At 48.7% G+C, this 20,000-nt stretch overlaps 5 protein-coding genes across 15 annotated transcripts in view; 1 reads left to right on the forward strand and 4 right to left on the reverse strand.

Moving 5' to 3' along the window:
- Nucleotides 1-157, reverse strand: part of LOC125950671 (acetylcholinesterase) — a 16,536-nt gene extending 16,379 nt beyond the window's left edge. The window contains exon 1 of one of the 2 annotated variants that reach the window (XM_049678879.1): nt 72-157. The gene's annotated coding sequence lies outside the window, so the exon portion shown is untranslated. The remainder of the gene's footprint in view (nt 1-71) is intronic. The other variant, XM_049678889.1, reaches the window with a different exon arrangement.
- Nucleotides 158-1,211: 1,054 nt separating this feature from the next.
- LOC125950754 (peptidyl-prolyl cis-trans isomerase-like) lies at nt 1,212-3,029 on the forward strand. The gene is made up of 2 exons (XM_049679005.1): nt 1,212-1,433; nt 2,269-3,029. The coding sequence occupies exons 1-2, from the start codon at nt 1,227-1,229 to the stop codon at nt 2,692-2,694; spliced, it is 633 nt and encodes a 210-aa protein (XP_049534962.1). The 5' UTR covers nt 1,212-1,226; the 3' UTR covers nt 2,695-3,029.
- Nucleotides 3,030-3,534: 505 nt separating this feature from the next.
- On the reverse strand, nt 3,535-7,035 carry LOC125950708 (uncharacterized). Of its 5 annotated transcripts, none has more exons than XM_049678977.1 (7): nt 6,898-7,035; nt 5,612-6,159; nt 4,679-5,086; nt 4,486-4,592; nt 4,190-4,358; nt 3,898-4,096; nt 3,535-3,792 (listed from the first exon to the last, which is right to left on the reverse strand). In XM_049678977.1, the coding sequence occupies exons 2-7, from the start codon at nt 6,042-6,044 to the stop codon at nt 3,645-3,647; spliced, it is 1,464 nt and encodes a 487-aa protein (XP_049534934.1). In that variant the 5' UTR covers nt 6,045-6,159; nt 6,898-7,035; the 3' UTR covers nt 3,535-3,644. The 5 variants fall into 5 exon arrangements, with proteins under 5 accessions (XP_049534934.1, XP_049534925.1, XP_049534908.1 ...); XM_049678968.1 differs by having other exon boundaries at nt 3,538-3,792; nt 4,486-4,595; nt 5,612-6,096; XM_049678951.1 differs by having other exon boundaries at nt 3,538-3,792; nt 4,486-4,595; nt 5,612-6,104; nt 6,898-7,034.
- An 850-nt stretch (nt 7,036-7,885) lies between these two features.
- Nucleotides 7,886-9,820, reverse strand: LOC125954558 (luciferin 4-monooxygenase-like). The gene is made up of 2 exons (XM_049684964.1): nt 9,160-9,820; nt 7,886-9,086 (listed from the first exon to the last, which is right to left on the reverse strand). The coding sequence occupies exons 1-2, from the start codon at nt 9,783-9,785 to the stop codon at nt 7,970-7,972; spliced, it is 1,743 nt and encodes a 580-aa protein (XP_049540921.1). The 5' UTR covers nt 9,786-9,820; the 3' UTR covers nt 7,886-7,969.
- Nucleotides 9,821-10,943: 1,123 nt separating this feature from the next.
- Nucleotides 10,944-20,000, reverse strand: part of LOC125950914 (mucin-19-like) — a 35,972-nt gene continuing 26,915 nt past the window's right edge. For 3 of the 6 annotated variants that reach the window (XM_049679330.1, XM_049679304.1, XM_049679322.1), the window contains 5 exons: nt 15,921-16,016; nt 15,706-15,811; nt 14,264-14,411; nt 12,613-12,764; nt 10,944-12,532 (listed from right to left, as the gene is read on the reverse strand). In XM_049679330.1, coding sequence (XP_049535287.1) covers nt 12,409-12,532; nt 12,613-12,764; nt 14,264-14,411; nt 15,706-15,811; nt 15,921-16,016 — 626 coding nt within the window. In that variant the 3' untranslated portion in view covers nt 10,944-12,408. Of the gene's footprint in view, nt 12,533-12,612; nt 12,765-14,263; nt 14,412-15,705; nt 15,812-15,920; nt 16,017-20,000 lie in introns of those variants that run through there. The other 3 variants (XM_049679338.1, XM_049679313.1, XM_049679347.1) reach the window with 2 other exon arrangements.

Here is a 20,000-nt window from a genome sequence, read left to right on the forward strand (position 1 = left end):
ACTCATTGATTAAAAAAGGACCAACGAAAATTTGCCATTAAACACTTCGCTGGAATGCAGGAATCATTTACCGGTTGTACGAATTCATTCGTTTCAATAAACTAAAGTTTTTCCTTGTGGCGTACGCGCGAAAACGAACCTTACGAACACACACGAAGCTATAACGTGAGCACACGAATACTTTTTGACAGCAGGAACGCATGCCCCTTGGCAACACTGCCAACGAAAGAAACGCATCGTTCTCTTATTTCCGGTCGGATACCAGAGCTTAAGGCAGCCACACGAAGCATGCGTTACTAGCGACAGCTGAGGCAGATGCGGCGATAATTCCTTTACAAAAGGACAGATGGCCGCAGCAGCCGCAAGTAACGCATGCTACGTGTGTCAGCCTTAATATTCGTTCTCTTACCGTGGGTCCACACTTCCAAAGTATAGGGGAAAATGTATGTAATACTAGCAAATTATAAGATTAGCGTTTTCACTTTCACACGAATACAGCTCTGAAACTGTCACATTCAAAGAAAGAACCGCTAGCTTCTAGGATTAGAATCTGGAAGGGTGGATAAAGCTGCTTTCACATCGAGCGCGTTTTACACGCGTAAAACGACAAGGGAATTGTTTAAGGGGCCTTCCACATGTAAACCTGTGTTTTTGGGTAAAGGGGTTCAAAATGTGAAATTTCCGGACCAGCAAGTGTGCTGCGAGAAAAATTCTCCCTATGGAAATTTAATAGAATCTCACTATAGAGAGTTGATTATATTTTGAGGATACGATGAGCCTAGCACATCGCGAAATCCATACGATTGTTCTTCGATAGTCTGATCCAAGAATCGAAGGGCACATATGCCGAAGAATCAACTTCGGTTAACCCGAACGAGACAAACAACAAAAAGTATATTAAAACAGAAATAAAAAATGCGTGGGAAAGGGATTACAAAAATAGAAACACAAAATTAAGCAGAATCAAAAATACAACACAACAGTGGAAGGATAGTTATCGTCGAGTCTGTTTCGTTTCAAATTTGAACGTACAAAGTTCTGCTAGATTTCAAGCTCAAACGACGAAAACGATCAGTCGGAAAACGATCAGTCATGCCGGAAACCGCGTTCGACACCCGGAACCATTCAAACGCACACCTGTTGTGTCGGTGTGTGTGTACTTACCCGTACCGTCGAGACAGAGCTAAGGCAACACGCACACACTCGCGCCGTGATTCTGCGAAAAGATGTTCCTCACTCGTGCTTCAGCCGCCGTCGTCTACACGAAGACTTGCAGCAATCAAGCGATTCTTGGCTTCGTCACCAAGTCCTCAGCTATCAATTTTTCGTTTTTTCTGCAAAAGTGTAATTACAGCAAAAAAAGCATGACTCTGCCACGCTGTTTCTTCGATATGACCGTTGATAATCAGCCGCTCGGTCGGATTGTTATCGAGGTAAGTTTTGTGCTTTATCTTTGTAAAAATCTAAACCTGCATGCTCTCATCAACCCGGCTCCCGTGGGAATTGGGAGAAGTGAAAAGTGTTTTAATTTTTTTTCCTAATGTCTGTTCTTGCTGGCTGCATTGTTCTGATGAGAAAACCTGGCTCAAGCTTTAACGATTAATCGATCGACCTTTTGCAGTTGTTGTAATTGTAGAGAAATTGAGAGCATTGATAACCTCATTTTTGCACGTGTCACAGGGCTTCTAATTTGGAAAAGAAGCACATTGCACTCTGGACATTTAGCATACTTAATCATTTTCCTGTTAACCTAACCTTAATTTGCATGCTGAGTGATAGCACGGGAATACCGGCTTTTTTCTATGTACGCTAGACTTAATATCAAGGTTACACCCGTCTTTTATACATGCAAATACATGCAATTTTATACATGAAATGTGGTAGGTTCCAGAATATATTTTGTTAACAATGTTGCAGTGCTGCTGACTCTCAGTAGAAAATTCAATTTCCTGGCCAATTTGCTCCTCATCTTGAGGAATATAATTTTATTCCTTAATTATGATAAGCTACATCCATATGCATAAAATGTACCAAGAACTCACGAGGCTATTTGTTCTGTGTGTGCGTATACGAGCGTTCGCGGATGTTCGTGTTGAATTTGATTCGGCTTACACTGTGTGCGTTACGTGTGTGTTAAGTTCGCACCACATTAGCAACTTACGGTCACACGCACTAACATATGACTATGGCATTATTAGCTTTAAAAATTGTTCAGAAATTATACCTTTCACGATCAAAAATTTCTACATTGTTTCTCCGTTTTCACAGCTGCGGCCTGATGTTACCCCGAAGACATGTGAAAACTTTCGCGCTCTTTGCACCGGCGAAAAAGGCTTCGGGTACAAAGGCTCCATTTTCCATCGTGTAATTCCGAACTTCATGTGCCAGGGCGGCGATTTCCAAAACCACAATGGCACCGGCGGCAAGTCCATCTACGGCAACCGGTTCGAGGATGAAAACTTCATCCTGAAGCATACCGGACCCGGAATCCTGTCCATGGCAAATGCGGGACCGAACACCAATGGATCTCAATTCTTCATTACCACTGTCAAGACGTCCTGGCTGGATGACCGTCACGTTGTGTTCGGTAGCGTGGTTGAGGGCATGGATGTTGTGCGGAAGATCGAATCGTTCGGCTGCCATTCGGGCAAACCATCGAAACAGATCATGGTCTCCAATAGTGGTCAGTTGTAATCCCAGTGCTGAATGTGCTACTTCAAAATCGTTCAAGCAAAATTACAATTCTTAATTATTTCAGTCATACTTTTTCTAATTTTGAATACTTTCATTCCATTTTCCTGCCCACTATCGTGGGAAGCCATTTTCACCCGCCTTCCCTTACTTGCGCATTCTCCTAACGGGAGGGTGAATGAACGTCATTGCAAACCTACCTACGCCCTTCCATCACAAACCTCTCCCCTTGCACTTCACTATGCAGTTAGTTTTTGCTCTGCTAATGCCAGATTGTTGCGCTAACGCAAGAATGCATAATAATGAATAAAAAACAAAATAATAGATAAAACGTTCAATCGATTATTGTTTGGTGTTCGATATTGGGAAGCAATTTAAAATACCGCGAATAAACCGGTTTAACACTGAAATCACTGTTCCTTTTATCAAGCATGAGCGTTTCACTATCACTTCTCTTTAAAAACGTACAATACAACCGGCTTTACTTTTACCGGCCATTGAAGCAAAACTGGAACATACTATCATCGTTAAAATTTTCATCATGTCGCTAATATTATTTTTTGTCAAATTTCCACTCGTCTTTTATTAAACGTGAATAACCTTATTCATAAATAAAATAATTCATTGAATAGGTAATGTACCCTTCGATGCAATGCATGGTAACAATAAAAGCAATGCACTTTGATATACTTCTGCGCAACTCTAAATAAAACTGGCTTGATATGATATTGTAAACATGCCGAAATAAATTAAATAACCATCCTTGGTTTCAACTCCCTCCATTTCCCCAAAACAAAAGAAAACCGCTGAAGAATGGGTTGCGAAATAAATCACAGCTCGCGTCGTGAATGTATAGAAATAGTAACAAAATGTCATATTGCATTTATTTTGTATATATTTATTTTGTTTTCAATTTAATATCAGAATAGAAACAGTGCTTGAAGATCACAATTCTAACGTAGAATATTTACGCTACAGATCATGCCACCTTCGGTTCGTTCCGAAAGACAGTTTTTGTAACTTAAATAGTCTAAAACCCTTCTTGGTAGTGGCAAGGCCTGTATCAGATCTTTCCGCTTGATTGTTTTATGGATTACAAATCTGAAATATTGAATGAAACGGGGAAATCAATTAATTTTTTGAATGAATGAATGTTACGCATTTCATGAAATAGCGTGTTGAAAGACAGAATGATGTGAAAATCACCTGCATATATGTTGTAAGCTTTGCACATGCTTGAAGCGGGACACCGGTTTTGTTAATTGAACACGCATAGGACCGTACTCCGGGCGTCGATGTAGAAAGAAAAGGTATCTACCACTACGAGAATGCTCAACGGCGTTTTCTATAAATTCCATGATCGTATGCGATTTGAACTTTGCACAAGACCCAAATGAAAAGGACCCTGGTCAATGGGGAGAGAGAAAGATTTATAGTAATTATTTCAAAAAAACATTTTAATCTAAGTGCTTATGATTGGAGAATCGAACAAACAAACCTTGATCCTGATCTATTCGGACGTGACGAACGGTGCCATTCAGTTTGAAGGTTAACGAAAAGATGTAATGGTCATCTGAGCTATCCCTAACTAGAAAACTCCCGTCTGGTTCGTTGGAGAGTATTTTCTCCGCTTCTTCAGAAGTTATTGGACCCCAGTACCAGCCAAACTATAAAATAGATACACAAATTAGGAGTATGCAAAATGAAGTACCTCGCGGTAATGTTGTCGGTTGGTTTGATCTTTCTTTTCCTGTGTAAGTGTCATTCAATGCTTCATTTGCATCGACTATTTACCTCTTGGACCTTTTCTATACTTGCAGTAAAGTCCATCGACGATTTCCGTTCATCTGATTTCGTTTTCTGCTCGTTGCCGTTTCCCATGAAGCACTTTAAATTGGTATCTGCTGCAAATGAGCATAAAAAGATAAATCAGTATCGTTTCGGTATGAAGAAAAGAATGAAGAATCTTTTGCTCAAGATAAATTACCGGTGGCTGGAAGAGGCGGCAGCTTCCGCGGAGTATTTACTTTTTTGCCAAATGCGTATTCTTTTTTTTCGTTGCTACTGACGGCATTTTCCTTCGAGCGGCTGCAGATGATGGATCGCTTGCTTCCAAGGAACGGTTTAACGTGCTGCTGTCGGCTAACGCGAAAAATGTTACAGAATTTTTGTTTTAGATTAATTGAGAAGTTTGACTTTTTACACTGTGTGCTGCGTATTTCGTGCGTAATTGAGTTACGCTTGCTTTCTGCTTTATCGTTTACGCTTTTCTCCACGAACTTCGTTGACTTTCGATCAACAATGATTTGTGATTTGCTGGTTTTGCGCCCATGTAGGGGCACAATCTGGTCGTGACAATTCAACAGATTGTTCCAGCTATTTCGTTGTGTTGCATCTAGAAGTAATTGGAAAAAGCATAGAAATCGGTGTTAGCCTTAAATATTTTCTTTTAAAAGAAATTAGAGCTTTAAATACGATACAACACTAAATTATTATGGTCTAATACTATAAAAATGATAAAATTAATAATTCAATATAGCGAACAGGTACATTTGCTCGATAAAAGGCGAATCAATGGTAATTATAAAGTCTGCCACAGAAGCCTTTATAATTAGAAAAGTAAGATTTCATTCACACATGAATGTTTGGTTTGCTATTAAACAAAACAAAGATAAACATAATATTACATAAATAATATTAAGTTTGTCGTGCTAATCAGTAATCAATCACGAAGGATCCTGCAACTGTCAGCAGGAAGCGATATGCTGTGCATGCAGGATGGGTGTCCAATCAAATAGTGCTCAACGTCGAATATTTTTTTCGAATCACTACGGAATCAACGAAAACGTTAAAAGCGTAAGCACCGGCATTGCCAGACCGTCTTGAGTGTTTTTTTTTGTTTGTTTGAATGTACACTTACCATTCTGACATTTATACAAAGATGATCCAGCATTGTAAGTGTTTCTGATCAAATCAATTGGCGTAGTGTAGATATCAGAATCATGAGGAACGTTGTAAAAATCGAGTATTTTGTTATCATCCAGCGCATCGTGAGACATTGCTTGTGTGATGAAAATTGAGTCATCCGCTTTGTTTTTTATGGAATCGGTCAAAGAGTTGTGGGAGCAAGAAAGACGCTTTCGAAACGATCCCGAATTGCGCTGAATTGTGGAGATGTTGCTTTTTGTGTGCCGGTACAGCGTGACGAAACATTGCGACTTTTTGCCGGGGCTCCAGGTTTTAATTTTCAGCAGGTATGTATCGGAAGAATCGAGCTGGGAGAAGTGACCATTGAACGAGTCATCTCTTGCTGTACCAGCACCATGCTTATGCTTGTATTTCTTTTCGTTCATGTTTTCCCTTTGACGCTCGCGGAGTAATCGAACGGGATGGTTTGTGAAGACACTACGAGACTAATTTACTCAATTAATAAGATGTAATAAGAAACAAAACTGTAAGCTATTATGTCTGAAACGAAACGGAAGAAAAGCCGGCCATCAACACTTCCGCTACTAATTCGTTTGGTACTGACACAGTCTGGCAAGAGGATCGACTGGCGACCGAATAAACTGGCGAAATTTCCTATTCCTTTCAATAATTTGACCTCATCTCATTGGTATGAATGGAACGATTCGACCTAAGCAAACCAATGTGTTTTTTTAAACTCGCGTAATAAGCAATAGATTTGCAGCCATAGATGTATTGTATACACGTATAATATACGGCTACATGTATATGAAGTCGTCTAGATGTATCATCCGACAGCTGTACACATCATGAGTTACGGTACCATTCCTCTAATGATTCCTACAGAGATTATTGTTTAGCCGGGCAATAAGCAAAACCATGGTGCATTTTGCATATATTGGACCGCTGGCTACATTATTCAAGTTCCAGTAATCAACGGGACGGAAGTTGTTCGGTTCGGTGGACGTGCACATTCGAAACCAAACTCTCGGACTCTTTCTCTGAAATCTGTCGCCACATTTTTTTTTTCTTCTATTCAACAGACAAGCATGTGTTCAAGCACCTTCACTGCGGACTTTAATGGCAATGTAGCAGTCAATGAGGGGTTTGAGGGTAAATCTGGCAAAGCAGCACCATCGAATATTGCTCGGTAGCTAGCAAATTTTCAACATTAAGCAGCTTGTAATCATTGTGATACACAATACACGCGTAAAGTTACACAGACGACGTGATACACACCTCACAGAATTGTGGTTAGCGCCTCGTTCGATTAGCTCAAACCATTGTTCCCAGGCTGGCGAATTACTAATCACTTTCTCTCAATTTCCTCTCGCTGAATCAAACACTAGGTTGTGCGATTTATGAAACACTAGGCTATGCGAACAGCCCCCGATAGCCCCCGATTTATGTGTCAAACTTTTTTGATCAGAAACGTTTGACCATAGCTCGCGAGAAATCCCGCTGTGCCTCCGGTGGTACGGTGGGCGAGATGGGCGTCAAAAAGTCCAGTACCTTTCTCTCGGAAGAAAGCGTTGCAATCCGCTGAAATTGTTTCATTAGCCGTGGCCACACGGAGCGAAAATTTGCGCGCAAATTTACAAATTAATGCCAAATCGTTTACGCTTCGATATGTTTACGTGGCCGGGTTGAGGAAATTAAAATCGTTTTGTGGAAGAAAAGGATTGAACACACTAGCAATGATCACTATCTATCAATGTAAACCACAAATAGAACATATTGCGAGCCCTTCCGTTTGCAAACAGCTTTTACTCTAGGTTTTACGCTCCACGGACCTATAATCGTTTGACAGCATGTAAACGGCAAGCGTAAATGTTTTGGCATTAATTTTTTCGTTTGCGCTAGAGTTTTCGCCCCGTGTGGCCACGGCTATTGAAAAAGGTTTTGCTAATGCTACAATTTTAAACATACGGCTCGTTCGCCACGTTGTTCATTTCATGTTAAAAAATGCTACAATTGCACTTGATTTCTGTTTAAAAACTCATTTAACCGATTCCCCAACGAAAAGAACGCAACCTTATCTCCCGTTGCCCCAGTGGAGAACTGGATTCGGACCTCAACGGATTTGCATAATTAACCTGCGGGATGCAGAAATAAGGGAGGATTATGGAGACATCGCCTTATCCTTGGAGCGTCCAACCGGGACGGATCTATCGAAATAGTAGCAGGCGAGGAAGCACGAACGAACCAGTTCAGGTTCCGATGCCCAATTTCCACCGTTTATTAGCATCAACGCAAGCTACATTGTAGTACTGCGATCGAACCTGTTTGATCAGGCGATCGATTCACGCCTTCACCCGCTGGGCCGTGTTCCGGCAAGCAGGGCAAGCACCTGCTCCAGACACTTCCGGCGGATGACCTTGCCGGACGGTGTGAGGGGAAGCGCATCGACGAAGAACACGCCCCCCCGGAGCCGCTTGCTGGCGGAGACGCGCTCCTGCACGAACTGTTCGACCACGGACTCGGTCAGGACGGTAGCGGCACCCCCGGTAGCGGCTGGTGAGCGGATCACCGCAGCTGCCGGCAGCTCGTTGCCAGACTGTTCCGGCAACCCGACCACGCAGCACTCGAGTACGCCGGGCAGCTGCTTGATGATCGCCTCGAGCTCGGTCGGTGATATCTGGAAGCCGGAGTACTTGATGATGTCCTTGCGCCGGTCGACGATGTACAGCCGGCCACCATCGTCGAAGTAACCGATATCACCGGTCCTTATCCAACCGTCGGCGGTCATGGTGGCACGGGTGGCATCCGGATCACCGTAGTAACCGGCGAACGGGTACTGGACGCGCAGCAACACCTCACCCGGTTCGTTCACCCCGACCGGACGCCCACTGTCCGGGTCGATGATCTGGGCGTCGGTGTGTGGCTGCAGCGTACCGACCGTATCGTCCCGGTACGGTCCGACTGGATCGGTCAGCGTGACCAGCGATGACTCCGACATGCCGTAACCGATCTGGAGGGCGGTGCCGGCTGGCAGTGCTCCCCTTAGGCGCCGGTACAGGTCACCAGAGACGCGTGCACCACCGCACAGCAGCAACCGCAGCGCGGACAGATCGGTGCTAGCGAAGCGCGGCTCACTGAGCAGCAGGTTGAGGTGAAAGGGTGGAAAGAAGGCCATGGTAATATGGTGGCGCTCGAGCATGGTTAGCGCCAATTCCTCACTGAACCGCTCGGTCGTGATGATGCGGGTTGCCCGGTGGATGGTGCCGAGCAGCAGAACCGCAAAACCGGACAGCCAGTATAGCGAGCTGAAGGCCAGGATGCGATCCGTTGGGTCCGTCGGCCAGAGGGTCGGCATGTTGGCGATGCAGAAGCTGTGCGTGTAGCTGACGCCCTTCGATAGACCTGTCGTGCCGGAGGAGCACAGGATCACCGCCAGCTGGCTGGCCGGATCGTCCAGCGTTGGTGGCCTGCGAGGAAAGAGAGAGAGAGATCGAGATTAAGATGAAAAATTGGGAGGAGGGGGATGGGGAGCGCACTTACACGAACTCCTGCTCCTGGCCGGTCGGCTCCAGTAGCTGCTCGACACGCAGATAGTCGTGCTGCGTCACTGGCATCCCCTGCTTCACCTCCTCATTACCATCACCATCACCGAACACTACGAAGCGTGGCTCAAGATCGGCGGCCCGCGCACCCGCCCGTGCTTTTTCGATGATGTCGCGCTGACAGAACACCAGCACCGGTCTGGTGATGCCGAACATGTGCCGGAACTCGCCGCTCTCGAACGACGAATCGAGCGTGTTGACCGTGATGCCGAGGGTGAAGCAAGCGAACATGACGGGCGCAACGTGAACGCTGTTGGCTGACACCAGGGCCGCCATCGTACCCGGCCCGTACCCAAGCCCCTGTAGCCGCTGGGCGCAGCGCACCGTCCGCTCGTACATCTCCCCACAGGTCACGCGCACATCGTCACCGCCCGCGGTCTTACCACCACCAATCTGCGTCACGTGCGCCGGATCCGCACTGCGCAACGAGCTCAGCACCAGCTGGCCGAGGCTCTGGTTCACGTTCAGGGTACGGGGCGTCCTTGGGCCGGACCAGATCCGCCCGATCGGATCGTAGCTACTGCCGACACGCTGCTCACCGCTACTGGCTGCTGGGATCTGCATCTTCCTTCAAGCTTTGCCGGAACGAAACTATTCAGAACGGAGCAGCCACCAGCGCGCTCTCGTGGGCGAACCATCATCATCTAGGCTCCCTGGTCATCCTCCTCCTTCCCACTTCCTCCTCCTCCTACTGGCGACTGGACTTGGCTAGCGAACGCGAGCAAAGCAAACAACTCCGCTAATTACCTGTTGCCTATTTGGAAGGGTAACCGGTCCGGCTTGGGTGGGTTCGTGAGCGGCATCTCCCAACTAGAACCACCCTCCTTCTCCCCCGCATACCAACCGCACTGTCCAATCAACACAACAGAAGAATAGGCAGGCGCGATAACGGTCGCCCGTAAACCGAAGACCGAGAACGAAAGGAACAGTGGAACAGGGGATTGGGCCCACCCGGGGTCGCCCGTTTCGCAGTTCACAACAATTCACGTTGGCTTCTGCACCCTGCTTGCCCTGCACCCCTGCTGCTTGTCTTGTATCACCCATTTCTGGACCGGTTTCTGCTACCCGAAGCGCCCGTTGCGCCTCGGGCGATCATTTCTAGTATCTAGCACCCCGCATCCCAGCTTCTCGCCCCGTCGGACAAAATCTCGCTAGTCACGCAAACGCCTGACAATGGCGTGCAGGCCAGGCAGGCAGGTTCAGCGCCTACTTCCAGTGACAGGCGGACCGGACGGGATGATTGGGTTGTGTTTGCTAGTGCAAAGTACACGTTCACCGCTCATCATCATCGCCAGCAAACGAGAAGAAACGAGCATCAGCAGCAGCAGCAGCAGAACACACACACACACACGAACAGCGGAAAGAAAGATTTACTGTGGCCACTGCAGCAGCAGTACCGACGACGGGCGAGGAATAATCGCAGAGCGCAAGAGATAGCAGAGCAGCCTTTGATTATCGCAATCAGCATCGTTTGCGCTGTCTCTCGCTGGCCGTTGTCACGCTGTTTGTTTGCTCTGCTCTCCTCGCATTCGAGGGAAGCATGGGTGGAGGGGACACTAATCCCCAGATTGAGGCCGGCACGCATCAGCTCCATGCAGATCAGGCTCAGTAAGCTTCGGATATTTGGTGCGTCGAGGTTGGAGGGAGCGTCGGTGCTAGGTCCGACTCCAATGGCACACACACACACATATACGCACCGAGACCCAGAGAAAGACAGTGGAATAGTTTGATAAAATTAATAATTATTATTCTCTCAGTTTTTAAAAACAAATTGTCAACGAAAAGGCCTCGCAGTTGAGGTGAACGAGCGTGAGAATGGAAAGGGAATGGAGGTAGAGTTCGGGCGGGGCGGGGGTGGGTTGGTTATCCGAAAACTGTTGGAAACAACAGGATGCGCAATAGGGTAAGCACAGAGAGCATGTAGAAGAGCGGCCATGATGTGACCCGTGCGCCGGTGCCGGTGAAATGTCCAGACGCTAACCCCATCCAGAATCCTGTGGAGTAACGCCCGTCCAAACATGCCCGGCACAGGACCACGAGCAGAGATAGCAGGAATCGGGGGAGGACCTAAGGGGGCGCTCTTGGTCGGGGGGATTATAAATTAATCATCTCCATAAAGGGGTGCTGATCATAATTGTCACAACGATAACATAAATCCGTATGTATATGTCTCTATATATATATATATGCATATGAGTGTGTAAAAACACAAATCAGCGAACAGCGCAATAAGCCAGGTGTATGCGTACGGCACAGCTCTCCTTCTCTCTATTTCTTTTTTTTCTTTCTCTCTCTATCTCTATCTCTCTCTCTCTTTCTCTCTCTTTTCTCTGCCTGTAGAATTACTCTCCCAATCGCGGGAGTGTCCTAAGCGATCGATTGGTAGTAAAGCAGCAGACCCTCGATTTGCGATCGGAACAGCGAACGCTTTTTACCGCCCCTAGAGCGATGAGGGGGCCGGGGCAGGGGGCGCTGTTCCCCGGGCCTACTGGCAGTACACCAACCCGTACGGATCAATCCAACCTATCATTAGTTTTTTTCTACTCGACGGGAGAAAAAAATAAGTAAAGGTTCTGAGGCGATCCTAGTAGTAAGTCGTGCTATCTGGATATCGGTTATGCATTGCGGATGCTGCTGCTGCGGCCGGCGAAGCCAGCAGGCAGCACTAGCTAGCTAGTTGGCGTTGGAGCAATAGGAAAGGCATAGGCAGGCATAGGGCTCGGAAACCGGGGGCCCCCGATGAAGCGGGGATATACGTATAGACTAAGAATAACATTAACATCAACAAAACGGAACCTCGGGCCCTGAAGTCCCACCTCCTAGATGGCTTGTTCAGGGACCAGGAAGCAGGAACCGCAGGAACCCCGCAGGCCAGCGAACTTCTACCACCGAACGTAACTTCCCTTGCTGCTCTAGTGCAGATGGAATCTGCATTCCCGCGAGACGGGCGGGCGCGGAGTGTGCATTGACCCTTTGCTGAGAGTCACGTAACGTGAGCTTGATTCTGATGCGATAACAGCGATACTGTATGTTTTGGGAGGCCGAAAACCGAAGCCAAAATCGTGGTGTAGCGAGTAAGTGAGCGAAGCGAGCGAGCGAGCGAGCGAACGTTTTCAACAGGAGGAGCCGGAACCCTAGAGGGAAGGCATTAGCCTGCCCCCGGTGCGGCCTCGAGTGCGAGTTCCCTCTAGTCCTCATTTTTGAAACGCCGGTAGATCGATTGCACATAGGTGAAGACACACTTCCAGTCAGGCTTCCGCATGGCCACCATATCGTCAACATCCAACAGGGGCGCTATCCCGGCTTTGTCACTGCGAAGGGAAGGGAGAAACGCAGGGGTGTCAGTGTCGCAGGTTTTTCTGCCGATAAGGGGTCTGGGCGTTGTACTTACTCAGCCACTCGGAAGGCGAGTGTGAAGTTATGGCGTCGTTGTTGCGGTGTTAGTTGGCTAAAGTCGAAAGCGTCTGGCAGGAAATGGTGAATAAGCGCACAGAATGCCATTCCATCTGACCAGCTGGTGGAGAAGTTCTCTATTTTAACGTTCTGCGCACGTTCGCACGCCGCCAGCGTCCAGAGGCCGAGCCGTACGAGGATCAGGTCCAGAATCAGGTGCACAATACAGACAAAAAAAAGAGAGACAGAAAAAGAGCAATAGAAAGAGAGAAAGAGAGAGAGAGAAAGGAGAGAAAAGAAACAGAGATGAGTGGGGGCTTTCGTTTCGCTTGCATATGACGGATTCACTCTGCTAGCGGGCACGGGCACAAGGCCGACACTGAACAGGATGTTGTTTGGGATGAGGAAGGTGAGGAGCACGCACACACGTCCTGCAGTCAATGGCAGATCAACAGAGCAGGCAGATCTGAGCTTTTGCAGCACGTCTTTCTCATTTCCATGTCCACACGCGTTTTGCTAGCCGGGCTCGAGCCAGGTGCGGAATACACGTACTCGTGTACTCAGTGGTCAAGCCATGCAGCAGCAGCAGCAGCTGGACATGCCTTAGCGGTAGCGTTAGTAGAAGCGTGCTACTGAGAGCCGTGCGAGACCGAGGATGGAGAGTATGTCAAAGAGAGTCCCTAAGAATGGTTAGGTGTTATGTCACTTGTGCTACTACTACTACTACTATTTTACAACTAGCTCTACTCGTCAGCTTGGCTAATTATATCAGCCACCTGTACAGAATGCTGCGGTTATAAGTTAGGTCATGGTGGAAATCCAATGTACAAATGCAATTCGTGGGGGATCACTGAAAGCTCGTTAGTTCGATGGCATCATAATTGGCGGTGCAGCAGTCGAAAATGACAGACTCCTATCGCCAGACCAGAGTATCTTCGACACCAATTTTTAAAACCTTTTTTGTGTAAAAAGAAGAAGCTGAGGGATTAACGCCATTTTAAATTTGAATGATTGACAACGGATGCGAAAGGAAGATGGGGGGGAGGCGCCCAAGAATGGAGGAAAACACACACACACACACGCAAAACCACGCCAAAACACGTGCGATCGAGCCATAAAGGGGAGTAAAAATAACGGAACAAAAGAAGAACAGTGAGAAAAGGGGGGAAAAAACACAACAACAACCATAGAATTAAGAAAACCAAAAAAAAAGCACACAACGTCAAAAGGACACATTTCGAGAGGAGGAGGAGGAGAAGGAGAAGGATACGCACAGAAAGGATCACAGCAAACAAACCAACACAACACGGTACGAACTAGTAGTCGGGTTGTAGAGAGACAGAAAAGCAACACACTGGGGCATCATTCATTTCGTAGATAGACAAGGAGGGTGGGAGAGGGAGGGGAATAGTGGGAGAAATAGAGAGAAAAAAATAGAGAGAGAGAGAGAGAGAAGAAGAAGAGAAAAAGAGAGAGAAAGAGTGGGAAAGAATAGATAGCCCGGAGCAGTGTCCAAGGACGCAGTGTGATGTTACACTGCAACAGATCCGTGCACTAAGAAGGTGATCACGAGAGGGACGATTGTGAGGCAGGAGGAAGGGGGGGGGGGAGGGGGTTTGGAAATCAAATTGGAAAATGGTTTTCTGTACCTCGTATTCCTTAGTTTTCATCTGGCACCACTGCAACAACTGATCCTTAACAGTAGCGGCGCGACGGTTCAGAGCCGGATCGGTAAACTTAAACATCGGACCCATTGCGGCGGACGGTGTGGTTGGAGTAGTTGGTGTTTTGGGGGAGCTGCAGAATGGGAGGGTGGGGGGGCGAGGCAGTGTGTTAGCGGAAACGAGGGGGTGGGGTCGGGGGATGAAGGGCAGAATGTATGTTTTGGTTTGTTGTTTGCAGGCAACAAGGAGATCATCATCATCACGAAAGATTTCCACACACAAATTTGGGGGCAAAAGGACAGAGTCGACAGTCGAGTGGTCGAGTTTCGAGAATCCGGTAATCGGGGTTAGAGGGAAATGGCAGAGATTACGGTGGGGGTGACGGGATGAAGGGAAGGTATAAACAATAGGAAACGAAACGTGGTCGTGGGATCAGACACCAACGGAAATCGCGATGACAGCAGTAAGAGTGGCATAGTGAGCAGGAACAGCGAGGGAGAGAGATAGAAAAAGACAGAGAGAGAAAAAGAAAGATAGTGATAGAGCGAAACACAGACAAGAAAACGAAGCAGATAGAAAGAGGAGTAGTAAAGGATGCGAGTGGTATTGTCAGATAAGAAGAAAAGAAAGAAAGAAAGAGAGAAAAGGAGAGAGAAAGAGAGAAATAGAAAGAGAGAGAGAGAGAAAGTGAGAAAGAGATATAAAAAAGATAATGAATCAATAATGGGTCATTCACTAGAGCTGGAATAGTCATTCATATTCGCCTTCCGTATAACGCCTCGCACAGTCTCGCGAGGGTAGGAAGACAATGAGTGAAGAAAGGGTTGTTGGGCCAAGAAGGGGTGTAGGGTGCGGGCTTAAACTGTTTCCGGGCGACTATTTGCTCCGGGCGGTCGATTACCTAGGTCGAACTGGTCGTTGGGATGGTTAGGTTGAGATGGTGTTCGCGCGAAACGCGAGTTTTTTTTCCACGAGATGAGTACTACTGCTAGATGGCCGAGAAATGTGATGATAATGGTTAGTTTATGAGTAGCCCCGAGTGAGCGAAGTACCGGTGTGTGTGTTGACACAGAGAGCGAGCGGCCGTAGCGGCCCATTAGTGGTAATGATAAAGTAATGGTCCTGGCCAATGGACTGACTACTAGCGGGCAACTACTAGTTGGCAACTCGAACGAAACTAACTAATGCTCAACGGCAACGACTACTGCTACTCCTACTGCTACTCCTTTTCCGGTAACCGCTCGGATCGGTGGAGCGATCAAGTTGCTGCAGGATGCAGGATCGTTGTCTTGAAGCCCCATTTTCCGATGAGCACTCGGGCAGGATTAAATAAATGACGGTGTCAGCCAACGGTGCTGGTAATATGTTTTCGGAGAAGGGGGTGGGGGGACTAAGGGAGTCGCTGTTCTGTCGCTGATCCTACTTACTTGGGTGGTGATTGCGTAGAGTTTTGCTTATCTAGTTGCCGGAACTTAGCGAACGGTGACATTGGCTTCTGGGGACCAGCCGAGGCCACCGTCTTCGTCATCGTCACTGCAACAGAGAGAAGAGAAATAAAAAAACACAGAAGAGAGAGAGAGAGAGAGAGAGAGAGAGAGATAAAGAAATGGTAACGTAGGAGCAGTACAAAGGACATGCATACCACTGGATCGCGTAGTAACGGTGCCGCCATCTTGCGATTCGACCTTCGACGAAGCGACAGTGCGCGTGGTCTGCTGCTGCTGTTGCTGAGTGACTGCTGAGTGCGGGAAATGTCGTCCAAGTCAATGAAGGTCGCAGGAAATGAAAAGAACGTGACAAAGAAGACAAAGACGAAGAGCATCGTAATTAGTTGGGGTTGCACTGGGACGCTCGGAGGGAGGTAGTAAGCGCGCGCAGATAAAGGATAAAAACCCAAACAAAACAAAACAAATAAAAACCGGACTAATGAAGTGTGAGCCAGTGGGTTTCCACTACATATATGATACACGGGGGGGGGGGGGGGGGGGGGGGAGTAGAGAAAGAAAATCTGTCGTAAATGGGACCAACAGACGAACGATCTGCTGATTCAGACGCAACGTCCAAAAGTAATAGGCCAATATAAGGACAACGTTCGTTTTTTGCCAACGGCAGCTTGCAATGGAATCTTTGCAGTCATGTATCCAGCGCAAGGTGGAAATGAATTTTGCAATGTATATCTTATAAAACTTATGAATATTACTTCCGTCTGTTGGACCCCCGTAACAGAACATCAAAAGGACCAATTGTTTGTTTTGCGATTTGCGTGAGAAGGTGGAAGGGTAAGTATAACGAAAGTTAAAACAAACCAAAAACAAACCAAAAAAACGAAATGAATGGTAATGATGATGTAATAGCTTTAAAATGAAACTGAACCTAAAATGGAAGACGAAGTGAAAAAGGGATAAACGATTATGGATAAGTGTGAGATAGAAAGTAGGATATAAAAGGGGGAAGAAAGAGAGAAAGAGAGAAAGAGAGGGAGAGAGAACTACCCCACTAGCATTAACTAAACATATTTTTTAACGATCTCCTAGTTCCGAGGCCGACTAGCAGCTACTTGCTTCACTAAGCGCATCGATCGAAATGTGTGATGTTAGGGTTGAGTTGCGATGGCGGTTTTCAGTGCTACTTTGAATGCTCTTTTGGTGCCACACACTGTTGCCAAATGGGCGACACGATGGAAGGATGATTTGGTGAAACGTTTACAACGAGCAGGATCCTGAATCGTTCGGGGTTTCAATAATCGGAATCGCACGAGATGTGAAAATGGGCTTGTGCGGGCTGAAAGGGGTGGTGGGGTGGTTGGGGGGTTTGTGCGTTGTGTTCGGTCTAAATTGGTGGTATTCTTACACACACACACAAACAAACACACACACGCCAATGTGAAGAGCACAGAGTCAGAGGCATGCAACAGATGCAAACCCGAAGGGCAGTAGCAGGACAACACGGACACGCTGGACAGCCAAGTAGGACAAAAGGCAGACGAAGACTGGACCCAGGGGGAGGTGGTGTATTGAGCCAGGATTGAAAAAAGGGGGGGGGGATGCAGCCAGCAAGGGCACGTCGAGGAGACATATATACCCGGGTCAACGGAAGTCGAGGAACATGAAATGTAAGCGAGGCGTGATAACACAGCACACACACACACATACATACACACACACAGACACGCACACAAATCGCAAGCTCACATCGACAAAACAGCAACGGAAAACGTTGGTTACATTGTGACGTACGGACACGAACACGAAAACGAAAGAGGAAAGATTCGAGCAATAACTCACTGAGTGTGCAGAAATGTGACACACAAACGTACGTGCGTGCGTGCGCGCACAAGCACGCAGGCACCCACACGCGCAAAACCACACACACACATACACACATACACGCTCGCCGGGCGGGCGGGCGTTGTACGCGTTGGTTTTGCATTGTTGTGTAGGTAGGTAGGTAGAGAGTGGAAGAGTGGTTGTGGGTGGCTCGCTTCGCTCGCTTTCGCAACGCAATGGCGGCGAACGGACGCACGGGACAGCTAGGCTAGTCCTTGTTGCCTATTCGCACAAAGGATCACGCCAGGACACCGCGCGTCAAGCCTCCTTTCGCCTCCGCTTACTACGAGCGGCAAGTAAGTAGAACGATGGTTTGAAGAGGTGGCTGGCAGAATGGCCGCTGTCTGCGCTGTCAGCCTTTTTCTGCTGCACGGCTGCTGTTGCTGTTGCTGCTGCTGTTGATGCTGATGTTGGCGGTGTGTGGTCGCCCCATTGGCGCGATTTCGTTGGGAGTCGTAGTAGGTAGCGGTAATAGTAGCACTACTAGTAGGTAGCGGTAGTAACAGTGGCAGGTAATGCAAGGAGACACAAGGGGCGCGCCGGCCCCCTCCGTGGGGACGTGGTGCAGAGTAGTGCGAGAGACCGGCTCGGGCTAGGGCATACTACTTCCCGGACTCACCGGACCAGCGTAACGCAACGCAATCGGCTACTAAATCGCACTAAATGCGCTTCCGTAACAAGAAAACATACATACACACTTAACACACACACATCACACACGCACACACACACACAAACATTTCTTCTTCCCTGCTCCTCCAAAAAATGCACGCGCCCCCTTCCCCCTGCAGCTGCAGCAGCCGTTTTGGGCTCTGATCGCACGCTCCGGCAATCATGCTAGAGTGTGTGCGTGCGCACGCGCGTGACCGAAGGATTGGAATGTGACTAGTACGAGTAATGAGGCCTCTGCCGGACTGCGGCGCCCGTGCTGCGTGTGCGCTAAACGGCGAACGATTGGTTCATGAGCTCCTCGAACGCATCCTCGACGTTGTTCTCGTCCAGTAGCGCCAGGTTGCCTAGCGGGATGTGGGGCATGGTGCGGCTCCGCAGCAGCGTACCGCCACCGAATGACGACGACCCATTACCAGCACCAGCAGCATGGGCCGGCAGCATGGCGGGCTGCCGGTAGGCGGGCGACTGGTGTGCTGACGCAAAATAGTAGTGGCTGTTGGTCGGCTGGTACTGGGCGTTCGGCGCGGCTGGTGCCGGTCTCGAGTGATGGTAGCCACCGGTGGCCAGGGCGTACGAAACGGGCCGCACGGCATTGGTTCGTGCCGCCACCAGGCCGGTTTTGTCGCGCAGCGTCGCCAGGTTGTGGCTGGAGGTGGTCCGCGCCATCGGATGCTGACCGGCAAAGTACGCTTCGACCGTGCGCTGCTTGTCGTTGATGCTGGTAGTAGTTGCCGGCGCCGGCACCGGCTGCTGCTGGGACACTGTCAGCGTATGGCTGGACTTGGTGCGTGCCAGCGGATGCGTCACGTTGTTGTAGATGATGTGGGCACCACCGGTCGGTTCATAGTGGGGTGGTGGTGGTGCTGGCTGGGTCGGATATTTCGGTGGCGTTGGGCTCTTATCCTTGATCTTTTTCAGCGTCGACTGGAGACTCTGGGCGATCGGCAGTAAACCCCGGCAGTCCTGGTTCGCGCTAAGATGCGTTGGCCGGCGGCTAGCGGCACTGTAGGTCGCCTGCTGTGACACCGGACCCCGCATCACCTTCGAGACCGCGCGCATCTCCTGCGAGTCGACCGAATCCAGATCGTCGCCATCGTACTCGTCATCGTCATCGTCCCCGTTGGCCGGCGACAGCGAGGACGAGCTCTGCTGGTCGACATTCACCGCCAGGTAGGTGATCTGCTGCTGCTGCTGCTTCGGAGCGCCTGACCCGGCCTGAGGTGACCTGGCCGTTCTGGTGGCGATGGCTGACGGGCTGTAGACATTGTTGTAGCTCGTCAGGACAAGCGGTTCGTTGTCCGGATTGGTCAGCGATTCGCTGCGATTCAGCGCAAAGGTGGACACGGACGTCGGTTGGGAGTAGTCGGTGAAGGTGAAGGTGCTGTTACCACCACCACTAGCACCACCACTACTGATGGCCGACACATCCGGCAGTGAGGGTCGCTTCTCGTATGCTGCTACCGTACCGATGCCACCGCCCGGCAGCACCTGATACGCCAGCGGTCGCTCGCTGTACTTGAGGGAACCGTGGTAGGTAAGGGGCGGCTGTGATGGTAGTGTCGCCGCCGTCGCCGCCGGTTTGGCGTGCCCGAACGGGTTCGCTGTGAACTTGGAGGAGGCAATGCTCGCAACCCGGCTGCCCGTCGATGTACCGGATGTCCCGGACATCCCTGACCCGGACTCACCACCACCACCGCTGGAACGCTTACCGGCCCACGGGGCCG

The sequence above is a fragment of the Anopheles darlingi genome, chromosome X, assembly GCF_943734745.1.
Source record: "Anopheles darlingi chromosome X, idAnoDarlMG_H_01, whole genome shotgun sequence".
NCBI classification, from domain to species: Eukaryota; Metazoa; Arthropoda; class Insecta; order Diptera; family Culicidae; genus Anopheles; species Anopheles darlingi.

What these genes read in the sequence shown, in the direction of transcription:
- LOC125950754 (XM_049679005.1), top strand. Translation starts at nt 1,227, where the DNA reads ATGTTCCTCACTCGTGCTTCAGCCGCCGTCGTCTACACGAAGACTTGC. An exon ending in TCGGTCGGATTGTTATCGAG is followed by an intron (nt 1,434 to 2,268) that starts GTAAGTTTTGTG and finishes CCGTTTTCACAG; the next exon opens with CTGCGGCCTGATGTTACCCC.
- LOC125950708 (XM_049678968.1), bottom strand. Translation starts at nt 6,044, where the DNA reads ATGAACGAAAAGAAATACAAGCATAAGCATGGTGCTGGTACAGCAAGA. An exon ending in TTTGTATAAATGTCAGAATG is followed by an intron (nt 5,087 to 5,611) that starts GTAAGTGTACAT and finishes AATTACTTCTAG; the next exon opens with ATGCAACACAACGAAATAGC. An exon ending in AGCTTACAACATATATGCAG is followed by an intron (nt 3,793 to 3,897) that starts GTGATTTTCACA and finishes TCAATATTTCAG; the next exon opens with ATTTGTAATCCATAAAACAA.
- LOC125954558 (XM_049684964.1), bottom strand. Translation starts at nt 9,785, where the DNA reads ATGCAGATCCCAGCAGCCAGTAGCGGTGAGCAGCGTGTCGGCAGTAGC. An exon ending in GGCCAGGAGCAGGAGTTCGT is followed by an intron (nt 9,087 to 9,159) that starts GTAAGTGCGCTC and finishes CTTTCCTCGCAG; the next exon opens with GCCACCAACGCTGGACGATC.